The sequence below is a fragment of the Rhincodon typus genome, chromosome 21 (assembly GCF_021869965.1).
Source record: "Rhincodon typus isolate 14 chromosome 21, sRhiTyp1.1, whole genome shotgun sequence".
NCBI classification, from domain to species: Eukaryota; Metazoa; Chordata; class Chondrichthyes; order Orectolobiformes; family Rhincodontidae; genus Rhincodon; species Rhincodon typus.
In genome coordinates this window covers 3,429,280-3,447,310 of record NC_063352.1, presented here as the reverse complement: position 1 = coordinate 3,447,310, position 18,031 = coordinate 3,429,280, and the positions used below count along the sequence as shown (strand labels likewise).

Here is an 18,031-nt window from a genome sequence, read left to right as displayed (position 1 = left end):
AAAGATTTTCTGAAGAAGGGTCCAGACCCGAAACATCAGCTTTCCTGCTCCTCTGATGCTGCTTGGCCTGCTGTGTTCATCCAGCTCTACACCTTGTTATCTCAGATTCTCCAGCATCGGCAGTTCCTACTATCTCTGGGACTTTCTATTTACTTGCCTTTGCTGCTTCCCTCCTGCCCCAGATTTAATCGTCACCTGAGCCCCATCCAAGGGACTGCCAATTCCAGTTCCACCCCTGGCCACAGACTTGGATATGCTGTTTGTTTGATTTTCATATGTTCAGGTGATGTGGGCTGAATCAGAATTTATTGCCATCTCTAATTGCCCCTTGAGAATGTGATGGTAAGTTGGATTCATGAGCCTGTTTGACTCCGACTCTGTTCAGTTTAGGAAACCTGGTCAACTTGGGTGAGTTGGGCCAAAGGGCCTGTTTCCGTGCTGTATGATTCTGTGACTATATAATTCCTGCAGTCTGTGTGTTGTTGTTAGGGAGGGTATTCCAGGATTTTGACCCAGCGAAGGTGAAGGAAAGGCGATACATTTCCAAGTCAGGATGTTTGAGTGGTATGGAGAAGAACTTGCAGGGGTTGGTGTGTTCCCATGTATCTGCTGCCTTTGTCCTTTTTAGGCGGTAGAAATTGTGTTTAGAAGGTGCTATTGGAATAAATTTGGTGAATTTCTGCAGTGCATCTTGTAGTTGGTACACACTGACAGCTCCAGCGTCCTATTTGACCTAACTTCAGCTTTTGATTCCATACTCTCTCGAACATGCACTATACCTACTTATGTCTTGCTAACATTGTCTGTCTTGCAACCTCTACCCATCTCCATGACATTGTCCTCCTTTAACTCTATTCAGCCCTTTTGCCACGTAAGCTCTCTTCCCTGCTTTTGTCACCCTGACTTGATTTACTGCAGTGCTGAGTTGGATGCGATCCAGTGCTCCATGCTCCAAAATCTTCGGCACATTGAGAAGCCTCCTGTCCAAACTTGTGTTAAGTTCTGCTTGACTTTCAGTTCTGTCGTTGCTGATTTACACAGACTTTTGTTATTTCAAATGTTTGGAAAGTTATGAATCCAAGTCTTTTTATTTAAGCCCAATAATGGATTTCCCACGCTCTCTTTATAGGCTTATTTAGCTTTACAACTTCCCTAATATATAATTTCCCACACTCGCCTTTTGTGCATCACTCCTCCCTTGGTTGCCTTGACTTTAGCCGGCTGGAATTCATGCCTGAATTCATTGCCTTAAACTCTTTTCCCCCCCCCTCCCTTCCATCTCTTTCTCCTTGATTTGACATATTTGATCGAGCCTTTGGTCACCCTTCCTAATGTGTTCTCCTTTGCCTTGATAGGTCCATTTCTTCATTGCCCCTCTAAACGACATTGGGATGATTTTCATTTTAAAAGTGCCAGAATATTATGTTCTGCTGCTTGTAAGTCTAGAATTAATTTTTTGTTAATATTTTGCAGGTGTTTTTGTGCTCCTTTCTTCATTGATGATGAGTGTTGGAGGAATATCAGCTTCACGTTGGCTCCATGTCCGTCTGCTCTATGATACTCTGATGTCACCAATGAGCTTTTTTGAGCGAACCCCTAGTGGTAACTTAGTGAATCGCTTCTCCAAAGACATAGATACAATAGACTCGATGATTCCAGTCGTGATTAAAATGTTCCTGGGATCACTGTTTAATGTTCTTGTTTCTTGCACGGTGATTTTGATAGCCACTCCAATAGCTACAGTAATCATTCCACCCTTGGGATTTCTCTACATATTTATACAGGTCAGTACTAAATAATTTAAAAAAAAAAATTGTGTAGAAGATTATTCAGAATTTTCCTATCTGCTTGTTAATTACAGCGATTATGAATTTACTTTCATTCTGATTTAATATTTTATCTGGTATGATTATTTTCTTCTGCTGGGTTCAGCAGCTGCTAAAAGTTCATATTGTGCAGTGAAGGAGGGAAGACTTGAACGGATTTTAAAAGAATTGTTGTGCTGCAGATCATTAGAACATTCATGTAGGTTGACATCATTGGATTATGGAATACCAAGTACTTTAATCTGCAACAATTCCACTTGAGAGTTGCTCAGAAGAGGAAAGTAATTCCATGACAGCTCCGATCGTGGACCACTGGAGTGTTTGGATTTCTGATCCTGGTTAAAAACCATTTGGTTCATTTATATGACTGCCTTAGTCAATAATACATTTTTTGGTTAAAAATTGATTACTGATCTATAAATTCAGACACTTGAAAAATATTATCTGAAATGATAGATGATAAACTATATCTCCAGTCTCTAAGCTGCTTTAAGGAAATCTTGTTGTTGGCCAATTATTGTAGACATTGGCAGGTTGGTTACCTCAGTTGGCTGGTTTGCAATGTAGAGTGATGTCAGCAGTGGGGTTCAATTCCTGCACCAGCTGAGGATATCATGAAGAACCTTCTTTCTCCGCCTGTCCGTCACCTGTGGCGCAGTGACCTGAGGTTAAACCACCACTAATCATTTCTCTCCAGTGAGATTGAGCAGCCCTATGATCCAGTAGGTCTGTGGTGACCTTACCTTTTTACGATAGGTCCGAAGTCAATGATACCAGGTTATAGTCCAACAGGTTTATTTGAAATCACAAGCTTTTGGAGCGATGTTCCTTCAGGTGGTGAAGAGAAGCACATGGGCACAGAATTTCTAGGCAGAGAGATCAAAAGATCTTACAAATGGGTGTGAATGGAGTGTCAACAGGCTGAATACAAGTCTCTGCAGGTGATCAAAAGTGTCAGACAGTGTGAATAAAGTGTCAGCAGCTGAACAGCAAGTGGAGGGGTGACCTATGGTCTGATTAATTGAGGCAAAGAGGTAATTATAAAAAATTTAAAAATGAGGTGGTGCTGGAGACAAACCAAATAACTGGAATCACATGATAGGTCTAAGAGTCACATGCCAAGGGTCTAACCAAAGTAACAAGTAATTCAAAACTGTAGAAACTAATTAAGGTAGAGAGATCATAACAAGTTATTAAGGTGATGGTGTCAAAACAGGACAGTAAGGAAGATTTTACAAATACAGAACAGTATGGAGGGGTTATGTGTAGTGCAGCATGAACCGAAGATCACTAGTAGTCATTAATAGAGGACAGAATTTGTTTTTGTAAAGTTGTGGAAAAATTAGGACTCAAACTAAACATTTTCTGTTGAGGTACCTTTTTGAAAAGTTTTTGTTTAAAACCCAAAACAAAAACAAAATACTGCAGATGCTGGAGACAGGAATAAAAACAATGTGCTGGAGAAACTAAGTCGGTCTGGCAGCATCTTTGGGGAGAGAAACCCAAATTAACATTCTGAGTCCAATATAACTCTTTGGAACCAGTATGGATCTAGAATAGAAGTAGTATCTCTCAGCCTGGCAGATGGAAAAATAAAGTGATACACACAGTCAACTGCAAGTTGCAACTTCTGTGCACCACTAGTTGCATTTTTTGTGGTACTCTTTATTTTTCATATTCTAATTAACAAATTCTACAAGTACATTAAGAGCAAGAGAGCAACTAGAGAGAGAGAGAGTAGGGTCCCTTTAAAGATCAACGAGGTTGTCTTTGCGGTGAACCTCAGGAGATGGGAGAGATATTAAATGAATATTTTGGTCAGCTTTTACTGTGGAGAAAGAAATGGAGGCTAGAGAACTCGGCAAAATAAATATATATGTTTTAAAAACAGTTTACGTTACAGTAGTGGAAATGCTGGAGGTTTTAGAAAATATAAAGGTGGATAAATCCCTGGGACCTGATTTCGTGTATCCTAGGACTTTGTGGGAAGTTAGGGAGGAAATTGCGAGGTCCCATTGCAGAAATATTTGTATCATTTTTAAATACGGATGAAGTGCCAAATGACTGGAGAGTGGCTGATGTTGTGCCTTCGTTTAAGGAGGGATGTAAGGAGAAGCCTGGGAACTATAGACCTGTGAGTCTGACTTCATGGTGGGTAAGTTGCTGGGGGTGATTCTGAAAGATAGGATTTATATGCATTTGGAGAGGCAAGGAATGATTAGGAATTGTCAGTATGGTTTTGTGCAAGGAAAATCATGTCTCACTAACTTGATTTTAGTTTTTTGAGGAAAAAACCAAGATTGACAAGGATAGAGCAGTAGGCATTCGCAGTGGGGTTAAAATTTTATCAGAGATAGTAGGAACTGCAGATGCTGGAGAATCTGAGACAACAAGACGTAGAGCTGGATGAACACAGCAGGCCAAGCAGCATCATGGGAGCAGGAAGGCTGACGTTCGGGCCTAGACCCTTCAGAAAAATTTTATAAATGATTTTGATGAGAATATAGAAAGCATGGTCAGTAATTTTGCAGATTGAAGAGTCTGTTTCCATTCTGTATGGCTCTATGACCCCAAGATTGGCGGTATGAATGGATAGAGAAGAAAGTTATCTAAGATTACAAAGAGATCTTGATCAATTGGGTCAATGGTCTGAAGAGTGACAAATGGAGTTTAATTCGGATAGTTACTGGGTATTGAGTTTTGGTAAACAAACAAGGGCAGAATATGTGCAATTAAAAGTAGGGCCTTGGGTAGTGTTGTCGAACTGAGACTGAGACCTAAGGGTTCAGGTACATAATTCTTTTGAAGTTTGCATTACACATTGGGTGTTTTAAGAAGGCGTTTAGTATGCTTGCCTTCATTGCTCAGACCTTTGAGTATAGGAATTTGGACATTATGTTGAGGTTGTACAGAATATTGAGGCCCCTTCTGGAGTACCATGTCCAGTTCTGGTCTCCCTGTTACAGGAAGAATACTATTATTCTGGAAAGGGTTCAGAAGAGATTTACCAGGATGTTTCAGGGAATGGAGGGTTTGAGTTATAAGGAGAGGCTGGAACTTTTTTCACTAGAGCTTAGGAGGTTGAAAGGTGACCTTATAAAGGCTTACAAAATAACGAGGTGTATAGATAAAATGAATGGCAGTTATCTCTTCCCTAGAATGGAGGATTTCAAGACTAGGGGGCATATTTTAAGGTGGGAAGAGAAGGATTTTAAAAATAGACCTGGAGGCTTTTTTTTTTACACAGGTTCATTTGCGGAATGAACGTCTGGTGGATGTGGGTACAGTTACAACATTTAAAAGAATTTTGGATAAGTACATGAACAGGAAAGGTTTGGAGGGATATGGACCAAGCACAGGCAGGTGGGACTAATTTAGTTTGGGATTATGGTCAGCATGGACTGGTTGGGCCAAATGGTCTGTTTCCGTGCTGTATGACTCTATCTGACATTCTGACCATTGACTATCTAGTTTTAATGTAGCTGGAACGAACAGTGCCTTTTTTTTCAGTTACCTGCTTGACAGGAGTATGTATATTGGTTAACAATACTGATTTAAGTGATTTTGTTTATAATCTGAAAGTGAATGAAAGAAACTTTGGAATAACAGCAATTCGTACAGGTACTTATTGAAGAAAAACTTTTCAAAAATGTACCTCAACAGAAATTAGCTGCGATTTGTTTTTTTTATTCTACGACATTTCAAAAATGCTGTTCTCTAATAATGCGTACAATAACAGGCCAGCAGCAATATTTCCTTGCAGCAGTTTTGAGACTGAGACATAGTTTGTCATTTATTGCTTCAGATATTTTTCTAAATGTCTAAAGTCACACATCAGGAATCAATTTCTTTTAAAGAATCAGATCAAATTTCATCTCGTTCATTCCAAATATAGTTTTTGAAAAACATGTATGTTATGGTTAGTGACAGACTACCACCCTTCCTGATGCTGGAAGAAAGCAATGTCCCTGGACATGTCTGTCTGGGCCTCCGGATTACATTGGAGGTCATTGATGGAATTTGAACCATAGCAAGTGATGGAATTTCAAAATTCTATGAATAAGTCTGGAATACAAACCTAGGCTAGGTGATGCTGCAAAACCATATGCAATTTGTTGTTTGTTCTTTTAAAAAAAAAAAAAAAAAATTCTAGTTCAGTAATGTCCTTTTTTAGAAATGAAATCTGCCATCCTTACTTGGTCCGGTCTACATGTGACTTCAGACCCATAGCAATGTGGTTGGTGGTCAACTGCTGTCTGAAATGTCTTAAGGCTACTCTGTTCATGAGCAGTTTAGGAATGGGAAATAAACTCAGGCTTTGCCAGTGACGCCCCCTCATCCTGTCAACTAATAAAGTCGTGATCTTTATCATTCTATCTAATTACATAGGCACTGATGGCAAGAGGGTGTATAATTTATAATGTGTGTCACATTCTGGATTTCATAAACTGGACTAGATAGAAGATATTTTCTGAAACAGATAGAAAGCAAACATTATAATGATAACAAATGCTTTTGATATTCTGAAATTCTAAAGAGGTTTTGCTCTGTTCCATTTAATGCGTGGAATACTTCATTTCACAAAAATCATTTGCCATGTGAAAATTAATTTACTTATGAAGGTTTGTATATTTTGAAATTTTGTAATGTAGATTTGAAATTTTCAAAGAGAAGTCACCAGTCTCTGTTTGCAATATGACCCAGTGAAAATAATTTGGAATTTAGGTGCATGTTATGTACCATGTTAACTGGATTTGACCCAGCTACTCATCTGGCATTTACCTGCAGTTCAGTTTAAAGAGAAGGTAGCTTTCCTTCTTTGAGAATTGCAAATACGCAGATAGGCACTTTTAAAGAAAAATCAAAAATGCGAATTGTAGCCGTATCATGCTAGAGATTATACTCAATGCTTATGGGAATCTCCAAACATTTCTCTGCAATTGGAGAAAAATTACTTTAAATATGTTTTTGACAGTTATTTTAAAATGCTCACAATTGCAGAGGTTATGAGCAGAAATAGCATCAGGTTTTGGAAGAGATGTGACGTAGCTTAATGTTATTATAATAAATGTTTTTCCTGACATAAAGATATTTATTGTTCTACAGCAAATAAATTGAAACAGATAGAAATGTCTGTATTTATGCCCAGATTATTTATTTTAAGGTAATAGCATCAGTGGTAAAACAAACTTAAATGTGATAATTGTAATTTTTCCAGTGCTTTGAGTTTGCTGTGCCATTGCTGAGCTTTCCTACTTGGAATTGTTTTTTCTTCAACCCTAGTCTATCTTATGCTGCACTTGTTAGAGGAAGACTCCCATGTGATCTTGTCAATCTACTTTCTCGATCTTTACCTCCCTGTCAGCAAGCCCATTTAATGAAACATCCATATACATCATATCTGCTCATCTATTCTATGATGTCTCGATTGGTTATTGACTCACTGAGGCTAAGCATCTCCAATATTGAAAAAATTATGGGAGTTAGTTTTTCAACAAATGAGATATTTTTAATTAAATATATAAAATCAGAGTTCAGACTAGCTGTCTTAAACAGAGAGAAGAATAAAGGTCTTATTGGGTCCTTTCAGTAGTGATTCTGTAATTCTTTTTGTAGTTAATATTTTATTTAACAAGAAACTAAAGCCCAACAAGTTTGCATCATGTCTACAGCACCTACTGTACATGTCCATGTTTGGTTTTTATAATTGAGTTATTGGTCTCCCTGCTCCTTCTGCATTTATCTCTCCAACACTAATGTATTGGTTGTAACCTAAATTTGATGTGGCAGACTTCCAGTTTGATAGTGGGCATGAATTTGGAAGAGGAGGCACACTTGCTGAGTATGTGTTAGTAAAGCAGACTGAAGGGGAAGGTGTGGGTTGTACCTCCTGTGACAAATCTAGGGTGAGGGTATGTGAAAGATGGGGCTGTTCTTTTTAAACCAAAAACACACATGCCTCTAGTTTGATAGAAATAAAACTCTGAACTTGATGTTTCTTCCTATTTTCAGAGATATTATGTGGCTACCTCACGTCAGTTGAAGAGATTGGAATCAGCTAGCCGATCCCCCATCTTTTCAAACTTTAGTGAAACGCTGCTTGGTGTCAGTGTTATCCGAGCTTTTGGAGAGCAAGAACGTTTTATACATCAAAATGATGCCAGGGTAGATGAAAACCAAAAAGCTTATTATCCCAGTATTGTTGCCAACAGGTAATCCAATAATCTTGCTGTGCTTCTACATTTGGGTCATTCACACCATTGTGTCTTGGGAATGCAGAAATCATTAAAAGTGAATTCCCTTGAAGGTTTCAGTGTAATTAGTTCTGATTGTCGAACCAGATTTAGTGTGAGCAAGTGATGCTTATTATTTGTGCACAGGCCTTAAACAATGAATGCATAAATTCATGGGCAAGGGAGCAGGAGAGCTGGTTTGACTGATCCTATGAAATTAAGATTAACTATTTTTCTCTTGTTAACATCCACCAGGTGGCTGGCTGTGAGACTGGAGTTTGTTGGCAATTGCATTGTACTTTTCGCTGCCCTGTTTGCGGTAGTTTACAGAGATACTGTCAGTCCTGGGATTGTTGGGTTGTCTGTATCATATGCCCTACAGGTATGGAGAATCAAGTTTACAATTCCAATACTATCACTCATTTCAATTACTTTGTAATTGGACTACATTTTGGCTGCTTCCTTAGAACTGTAGCAAGTTTAAAATTTCACTGCCCTTTTGTGCTGATCAGTTTAGCCTGCTGTACTCCTTTCAGTCTTTTTTTTAAAATTTTACTTTGGGCTGCTGGTAAGACTTTTTTAACCACCTTGAGAAGGTGGGGTGTGACTTGCATGTTCCCACAATGTTGCTGCTTGTGTCCTTGGCAGGTTGCTGCAGCGTTCTCTGTATGGTACAGACTGCAGTCACAGAACACCAGTAATGGTAAGGGTGGACAATGAGCCTGGTGACGGGTGTCAGATCAGGAAACCGCTCTTTACTGAGTGGTGTACTTTGTGGGGACACTCCACAGGCACAGCAAGGGCATGTTCCATTGTGCTGCTGAATTGAAACCTCCTGGATGGTTGGCAGGCTATGAAGGAGGTGAGGAAGTGGTGTCACAAAGTACCCCACCCTCTATTATACTAATGAGATCTAACAGAGTGCTGTTACTCTTGTACACCATTTGAGTTGCTAAAGTGATGTGAAAAATATTTTTCTGCCCTGAAGCAAAGTACAACAAGGTTAACGGACCCTTTGTTTTGTAAAGTTGTCATATAGAGGTTTATAAAATCATGAGCATAGATAAGTGAATGGCAGATGTCTTTTCCCTAGGATGGGGTATTTCAAGACTAGGGGACACATTTTTAAGGTGAGAGGAGAGAGATTTAAAAAAAGACATGAGGGGCAAGTTTTTTTTTTACAGAGGGTTGTTTGCATGTGGAATGAATTTCAAGAAAGTGGTGGATAGTGGGTATGAGTACAGTGTTTAAAAGACATTTGGATAGATACATGAATAGGAAATGTTCGGAGGGATAGGAACCACGAGCAGGTGGGTGGCACTAATTTAGTTTGGGATTATGTTTGTTTGGCATGGACTGGTTGGACCGAAGGGTCTGTTTCCGTGCTGTACCACTCTGTAATGTCATACAGTCAGTAACTGGAGAATACCTTGCATCATGAGAGAATGCCTCACTCTTAAAATGTGCGGGTTACGTTTGTTTTGGTTTGCAATCACTTTGTTAGTAATGAAAATTTAATTTCAATGAGAGTAAAGTAACATTTAGTTATTGTCTAACATATTGACACCATCTTAGAATTTACATAGCATTTAATTCATACACATCATTTTATTCAAAAATGTTTTATGTCTAGATTCCAATGCTTGTGTTAGGAAGATATTTCCCCTTGATTTTGCCATTTGGCAAATTAAACAGTTTTAGAAAAAAAGGTCAGGAGCTTGCTCCCCAAGAGTTAAATGAATGTATCAAAGGATACAAACAGGGTCAGCATAATTGGTTCAGATAACCCTGATTAATCTGAATGTTAGATGAGAACAATGGGCTAAATGTTCTGCTCCTGTTCCCATGTTCCTAAGAATATCTCATGATTATTTAGGTAACATCAACATTAAACTGGATGGTACGCATGACCTCTGAACTGGAAACTAACATTGTTGCAGTGGAAAGAGTGCAGGAGTACACTGGCACTCCCAAAGAGGTAAGATTCAAATCAGAAATCACAATTGATCTTGCACCTGGGTATGGCAATACTGATTCTGAAGTTGTAATCTGCAAAATACAAGCCTGTAGATCTCAGACACTGACTCAGTATATGCTGTGTATATGTTTCTTTTTAATTCATTACCAGGATGTGGACGTCCCTAATTGCCCTTGAGAAGATTGTGGTGAGCTGCTGTCTTAAACCGCTATTAGTTGGCCCACAATGTTGTTAAGGAGGGAATTCCAGGATTTTGACCAAGTGACAGTGAAGGGGCAGTGACATATTTCCAAGTCAGGATGGTAAATGGCTTAGGGGGACTTGGTGTTCCTTTGTATCTGCTGTCCAAATCCTTTAGATGATAGTGGTTGTGGGTTTGGAAGATGATGTCTAAGGAACCTTGGTGAATTTCTGCAGTGCATCTTGTAGATGGTACACACTGCTAGGGGAATGGGTTAACTTGGTTAGTTGGATAGCTGGTTTGTAATGCAGAGTGATGCCAAATACAATGGAATCTTAAGAATCCCTACAATGTGGAAACAGGTTGTTCAGGCCAATGAGTCCACACCAACCCTTGAAAGAGCATCCTCCCCGTCCCTGTCCCCAATTCCTGTAACCCTGCATTTCCCCTGGCTAACGCATCTCACCTACGTATCCCTGAACACAACAGGTAATTTAGCCTGGCCAATCCACTTAAGTTGCATATCTCTGGACTGTGGGAGGAAATCAGAGCACCCGGCGGAAACTCACGCGGACACGGGGAGAAAGTGCAAACTCCATACAGACAGTCGCCCGAGAATGGAATCGAACCCGGGTCCCTGGCACTGTGAGGCAGCAGTGCTAACCACTGAGCCGCCTTTCCCAAACCTGTTTGAAGTCCATGAAGGTTTCTGTTTCTCAACCTGTTCCCTCACCTGGGTCACCCTCCTGTTAAATGACCACCAGTTGTCTCTGTCTAATGACAGAGCAGACCTATGGTCTGGCAAGACTATGGCAACTTTACCATTTCCCACACTGGTTCCACATCCACAAACATTCATTCCCTTCACCACCAAAGCAGCAATGTGTCTGCTTTATCCCAGATATAGTGTTGATTTTACAAAGTAAGTTGCAGGGGCTGCAGGTATTTGTTCTGCCAACCATTCACATTTTGAATTATTTTTGATGATCGGTCACTACCCCATAGCATCCTTGGATATTTTTTAAACACCCATGTAGAGTATTGATAAAATTAGAAATTCTTTTGTCGTCTTAAAGATGATAATTTTACTGAAGTGTGAGATTGATAAAATAATGGTGCTTTGCTGAACATCAGCTCGCATTGTGGATATTTCAGTGAATACAAAGAAAGCAGCCTTGATTTTTACAGAGTGCGTGCGCGTGGGAATGTTTGCATCAGCCGAGTAACAGGCACCTTATTCAGATAGGTCAGGGATGTGGGTGTCTGCTAATGTTAATGATATTGCCTTAAGTAAGTAAAACTTCCCAGAGTCCAGACAGCTGATCAGATTCACCATCTCGTGAATCTTAAGTGCACCCCAGAATGCTTTATAACAGGAAAGTTGAAGTCATAAATTATAGTGATTTACCTTTGTTTTGACTCATTCATTCAAGGGATGAGGGTCAGGCCAGCATTTGTTGCCTATATATTGCCTAGAGGGCAGTTGAGAGTCAACCACATTACTGTGGATCTGGAGTCAGATGTAGTCCAGACTAGGTAAGGATGGTAGTTTCCTTCTCTAAAGGACATTAGTGAATGAGATGGATTTTTCCAGCAATTGTTAGACTCTTAATTCCAGATTTTTATTGGATTCAAATTCCACCATCTACTGTAGCGGGATTTGAACCCAGATTCCCAGAACGTTCTCTGGATTAACGGTCCAGCGATAATACCACTAGGTCATTCCCTTCTCTTCACTACTACGGTGTGTAGTTTAATTCAAAGCTTTTAATAATGAGGAAACAATAAAAACGTTTTAAAATTTATTTGTTTGTGGGATATGGGCAATTGAGTGTCAAACATGTTATGGTGAATCTGGAGTCGTGTGTGAGCCGGATAAGGTGATGAGGATATTGGTAAACCAGATAGGATTTTATAACAGTCGACACTGGTTACCTGGCTGCCATTTAATTAGAGATAGTAGGAACTGCAGATGCTGGAGAATCCGAGACAAGGTGCAGGGCTGGATGTACACGGCAGGCTGAGCAGCATCATCGGAGCAGAAAGGCTGACGTTTCAGGCCTAGACCCTTCATTAGAAAAGGGTCTGATGAAGGGTCTAGGCCCGAAACGTCAGCCTTTCTGCTCCTATGATGCTGCTTGGCCTGCTGTGTTCATCCAGCCCTGCACCTTGTCTCGGATTCTCCAGCATCTGCAGTTCCTACTATCTCTGCCACTTAATTAGCTTTTTATTCCAGACTTTATTATTAAATTTAAATCTCACCATTGGTCATGATGGGATTTAAACTCATGTATTGTCTTCCAGTTTTTTGTAGTCATGGGTTGAAATTTATTTCATAATACCTTTTAACAATTTGAAGGTTCAACATGGAGCACTTCTAAAAACAAATGTATTTCAACAAAAGTATCAGTCGTTACACCTGCTGGAAATCCGGATTTTAATTTTTTTTCAATTCTACGTAGGCACATTGGATTAACAGAAGTAATCGACCACCTCAAACCTGGCCTTTGGAAGGCAAGATAGAATTTGTAAACTACGGTTTACGGTATAGAGAAGATCTTGACTTGGCATTGAAAGATATTACCGTATCCATAAATGGAGGGGAAAAGGTGAGTGATCGAACTCTGATCGCCAACACTGTTCAGTAAAAGCAATATTTAGCTGAATTGGTGACAATGCTTAAAACTTGACTTTGACATTAAACATCATTCAATACAGGCTAACTTTCGATTTTGGTAACTACTGGCTTTGTTCAACTTCTAATTCATTTTTACCATCTGCGTATTGTATTTCTTGAGGCATGTGTTTTAATTACGTTTGTCAATTGATGCTTTGCATCAACTCCATTTGTACAGTATAAATTCTGTTGAAAATTATGTGTTTTGGGCCATTTTTTACAGATGGTTTGTAGCTTAATGAAGAGAGTTACAATGTGAATTGTGACAGATTGTAAGTCTGTTTCCATTACCCCTATGTAATCTCCTTCTATTAATAATTCATAGCAAGTGGTTTGTGTTTTCTTTCCTTACAAGCATACTTTTCCCTTGTGTAGATAGCTCCAAAGTATGCTTGCAAATTCTAACAAATGTAAAACTGGCAATGTTTGTGAAGAGAGGAAAGTTAATTAATTACTGAAATTCTGAAAACAGTTTCAGAAAACAAGAAAACATGCTTAATACCAAGTCTTGAAGGGATCAAAGAAATTTGAATATTGCCATTTTCCTTTAAATACATGTCTACTTTTGTGTTATTGTTACAGCTAAGATTAAAAGAAGTTTTACTTTCTTAGATCAGATTTAAATATGTTGTTACGACACTCAAAGTTATCTTGGATTTTTCATATTTATTTGTGAATGTAGTGTTTTAAATTCCATTGGAAATCTTCTGCAGGTTGGAATAGTTGGAAGAACAGGAGCTGGTAAATCTTCATTTGCACTTGGTCTGTTTCGTATAATTGAAGCTGCTGAAGGGCAAATCTATATTGATGGAATTGACATTGCAAAAATAGGTCTTCATGATCTCAGGTTTCAGATTACCATCATACCTCAGGTACATAATTGCAGTTTGAGTTTATTTGAAGTATAGTTATATTTAGTAAATTTGATCTACAAAATGTTACGCAATAAACCTTACAACTGATCCAGAGCCATATGAATTATATCAGGACCCAGTCTTGTTTGCTGGTTCACTTCGAATGAATTTGGATCCCTTTGACCAGTACCCTGATGCAGATTTATGGACAGCTTTGGAACTGGCTCACCTCAAAACCTTTGTGTCTGGCCTTCCTGATACGCTGAATCATGAATGTTCTGAAGGTGGAGATAATCTCAGGTAAAATGCAATGATCTGCTTTAAAAACAAAGTAGAAATTGATTCCACCTAATTCATTTTGCATTAGATAAGTTTATTAAAAATGACACTGAATGATACTTGCAGTTTTCATGAAAATAAAACAGAATTGTGAATGCTGGAAATGCTACAAGAGCAGGCCAGAAGTTAGGAATACTGCGGTGAGTAACTCTCCTCCTGACTCCCCAAAACCTGTCCACCATCTACAAGACACAAGTAAGGAGTGTGATGGAATACTCCCCACTTGCCTGGATGGGTGCAGCCCCAACAACACTCAAGAAGCTTGACACCATCCAGGACAAAGCAGCCCACTGGCTGGCACTACATCCAAGAGTATTCACTCCCTCCACCACCGACGCTCAGTAGCAGCAGTGTGTACTATCTACAAGATGCACTGCAGAAACTCACCAAAACTCCTCAGACAGCACCTTCCAAACCGATGACCACTTCCATCTGGAAGGACAAGGCCAGCAGATATATGGGAACACCACCCCCTGCAAATTCCCTTCCAAGCTACTCACCATCCTTACTTGGAAATATATTGCTGTTCCTTCACTGTCGATGGGTCAAAATCCTGGAATTCCCTCCCTAAGGGCATTGGGGTCAACCCACAGCAGGAGGACGACAGTGGTTCAAGAAGGCAGCTCACCACCAGCTCTCAAGGGCAACTAGGGATGGGCAAGAAACACAATCCCACATCCCACAAATGAATAGGGGGAAAAAAAATCTGAAACAAAAACAAAGTGCTGGAGGAACTCAGCGTGTCTGGTAGCATCTGTGGAGAGAGAAAAAGAGTTAGCATTTCAATAGTGTTAGTGTTTCTTCAGAACACTTTAATTTTAGATCTCCAGCATGGCCAGTATTTTGCTTTTATTTGAGTGTTTAATTCACTGCCACTTTGAAGTCCTGTATTCTGTCTGACAAGATTTCCATTTTAATCTTTTGACATTTTCATCTTCAAAGATTGGAATAGCTTTACACTTCCAGAGAAAGGGGAAAGTTGTATGTCACTACAATGAAGAAATGTTGAGACATACACTGCATTGTGTTTCAATAACTTAATGGCAACATGTCCGTCTACTTCGGCAAGTCAAAGAAATTGGCATTTTATAAAAGGGGAAGATAAAATGAGGGGGCATAGATTTAAAGTGATGTGTAAACAAAGCAGGGGTGAAGTGAGATAAAAGCTTTCACATACAATGAGTAATTAGTGTCTGGAATGCATGGCCTGAAAACGTGGCAGCACAGGCTAAGTTGAGACAATTCAAGAGAGCTTTGGATGATTTATTTGAATAGAATTATTGTGCAGGGATATGAGGGAAAAGGCAGGAGATTGGTACATGATACTAGAACCAGTACAGTTACAATGGACCAAATGGCTGTCTCCTGCACTGTAACAATCCTGTGATGTCAGACATCGAATTCTGTTTACTCTCTTGCTGTTAATGTGCTGAGCTAGAAAACTGATGTGATCCAAGCGTTTGGTTTCTGCAGTTCTTGTGCTGAAGTTACAGCAGACCAGCAGGAGAAACTCCAGAAATTCTCTGTCAACATTGCAATACTTTGATCTTGCCACACTAATTTTAGTCAGAAAGGCACTGTTTATATTCCGATTCAGAATGAGTATCCCATCAAGGCACTGTATGAAGTCCAACATTGCAATATTTTGTAATTTCAGTGTTGGACAGCGACAGCTGCTTTGTTTAGCACGAGCACTGCTCCGGAAGTCGAAAATACTAGTTCTTGATGAAGCTACAGCTGCAGTGGATCTAGAAACGGATGAGCTCATCCAGTCAACAATAAGAAACCAGTTTGCTGACTGTACAGTGCTCACGATAGCCCATCGTCTTAAAACCATTATGGATTACACACGGTAATGTCAAATTTATGTTGCAATTGATCTCACTCAAATTTGTTGGATATTTGCAAATGGCATTGTAACGAATCCATGTTCTGATTTATGACACTAATTGAGGATCAAAGGAAGTAATGTTTGTCCATCTGGCCAGTTACAATTCTTCGAGTTGATCTACTGTAACTTCTCTGGGGTTATATCATCGGAGCTCAGTCTGTATAATGAAGGAAGGATGAGGTTGTATACATGCTCGCCAAGCTGGTGGTTTTGATTGCAAATGTTTTGTCACCCTGCTAGGTAACGTGGTCAGTGTGCCTCCGATGAAGTGTTGGTGTTCTGTCCCACTTGTTATTTATATGTCTTGGTTTGTTGGGGTGGTTGGTACCACTTCCGGTTCTGTTTCTGTGGTTTGACTTCGACCCTGTGTACAATGTGTTTGTTGATGGAGTTCCGGTTAAAATACCAGGCCTCCAGGAATTCCCTGGTGTGTCTCTGTTTGGTTTGTGTGATTATGGATGTGTTGTCCCAGTCAAATTTGCGTTTTTTGTTGCCACTGTGTAGTGAGAATTGGTCGTGTCTCTTGGTGGCTGGTTGGTGTTCTTGTATCCATATTGTCAGTTTTCTTCCGGTTTGGCCTATGTAATGTTTCTCACAGTCCTTGCCTGGTATTTTATATATTATACTGGTTTTGGATATGGGATCCTTAACGTTCGTCAGTAGCTGTAGTAGGGTGGCTGGAAGTGGTACCAAACACCCCAACAAACTGAGGCATATAAATAACAAGCGGGACAGAACACCAACTCTTCACCAGAGGTGCACTGACAATGTTACCTAGCAGGGTGATGAAACATTTGCAACCAAACACACCGGCTCGGCGAACAAGTCTACAACCTCATCCACAACACGAGCTACAAATCTCAAAAACTTTAATGAAGGAAGGACTCTGCTTCTGGTTTCCTCTCTGTGTCCACCTTATCTGATGAGAACAACAGGTTGTTATTGAAACCTGAGGGATGATGGTGCATCAGCTGGTCAGTCCCCAATCTGATGCTACCTCCCTACCTGCTCTGTGTCTGCTGAATGGACTGCAGTTAAAATTACCTCTTAAGTCACTTGGACTTATCAAGAGTCAACTGTAAATCCCTCTTCATTTAAAATCTTTTAATACTTTTAAATTATCCAATAACGTGAATAATCATACAATATAAAAAAGGCCCTTCAGCCCATTAAGTCTGTACTTACGGTGGCTTAGCGGTTAGCACTGTTGTTTCTCAGTGCCAGGCATCTGGGTTCAATTCCACCCTCGGGCAACTGTCTGTGTGGAGTTTGCATGTTCTCCCAATGTCTGCATGAGTTTCCTCCAGGTGCTCCGATTTCCTCCTATAGCCCAAGGATGAGTAGGATAGGTGGATTTGCCATGGGAAATGCAGATTTACATGGATTGGATGGGATGTTCTTCGGATGGTCAGTTTGGACTTGATGGGCCGAATGGTCTGCTTCCACACTGTAGGGATTCTATGATTCTAAGAAAACTATTCTAAATCTGCACTAGTCACATTTTCCTGCACTGGGCCCATAGCGTTGCGTGTTATGACATTTCAAGTGCTCATCCATGTACTTTTTGTTTTAAAGGTTTGAGGTTTCCTGCCTCAACTACCCTCCCAGGCAGTGCATTCCAGATTCCTACTGTTCTCTGGGTGAAAAACAAATTCCTCAAATCCCCTCTAAAGCTCCTGCCTTTCTCTTTAAAATTACGTCCCTTTTTTATATGCCCCCTTGTTATTGACACTTGGAGTAAGAGGAACTGCTGTTTCCTATCTACCTTTTACCATGCCGCTCATAATCTTATACAGGTTGTCTCTCTGCTTTCTCTTCTCCAAAGGAAACAACCCCAGCTTATCCAGCCTCTCTTCATTGCTGAAATGCTCCATCCCAGACAACAACATGGCGAAAACTGAAAGAGCTGCGGATGCTGTGAATCAGGAACAAAAACAGAAGTTGCTGGAAAAGCTCAGCAGGTCTGGCAGCATCTGTGAAGGAGAAAAATAGGGTTAACATTTCGGGTCCGGTTCTGAGGAAGGGTCACCGGACCCGAAACATTAACTCTTT

General features: G+C 39.9%; 1 protein-coding gene across 1 annotated transcript in view; it reads left to right on the top strand.

Moving 5' to 3' along the window:
• Positions 1-18,031, top strand: part of abcc1 (ATP-binding cassette, sub-family C (CFTR/MRP), member 1) — an 87,860-nt gene that overhangs the window by 66,493 nt on the left and 3,336 nt on the right. The window contains exons 20-27 of the mRNA XM_048609662.1: positions 1,474-1,784; positions 7,839-8,038; positions 8,315-8,441; positions 9,936-10,037; positions 12,681-12,827; positions 13,609-13,767; positions 13,883-14,049; positions 15,746-15,940. Coding sequence (XP_048465619.1) covers positions 1,474-1,784; positions 7,839-8,038; positions 8,315-8,441; positions 9,936-10,037; positions 12,681-12,827; positions 13,609-13,767; positions 13,883-14,049; positions 15,746-15,940 — 1,408 coding nt within the window. The remainder of the gene's footprint in view (positions 1-1,473; positions 1,785-7,838; positions 8,039-8,314; positions 8,442-9,935; positions 10,038-12,680; positions 12,828-13,608; positions 13,768-13,882; positions 14,050-15,745; positions 15,941-18,031) is intronic.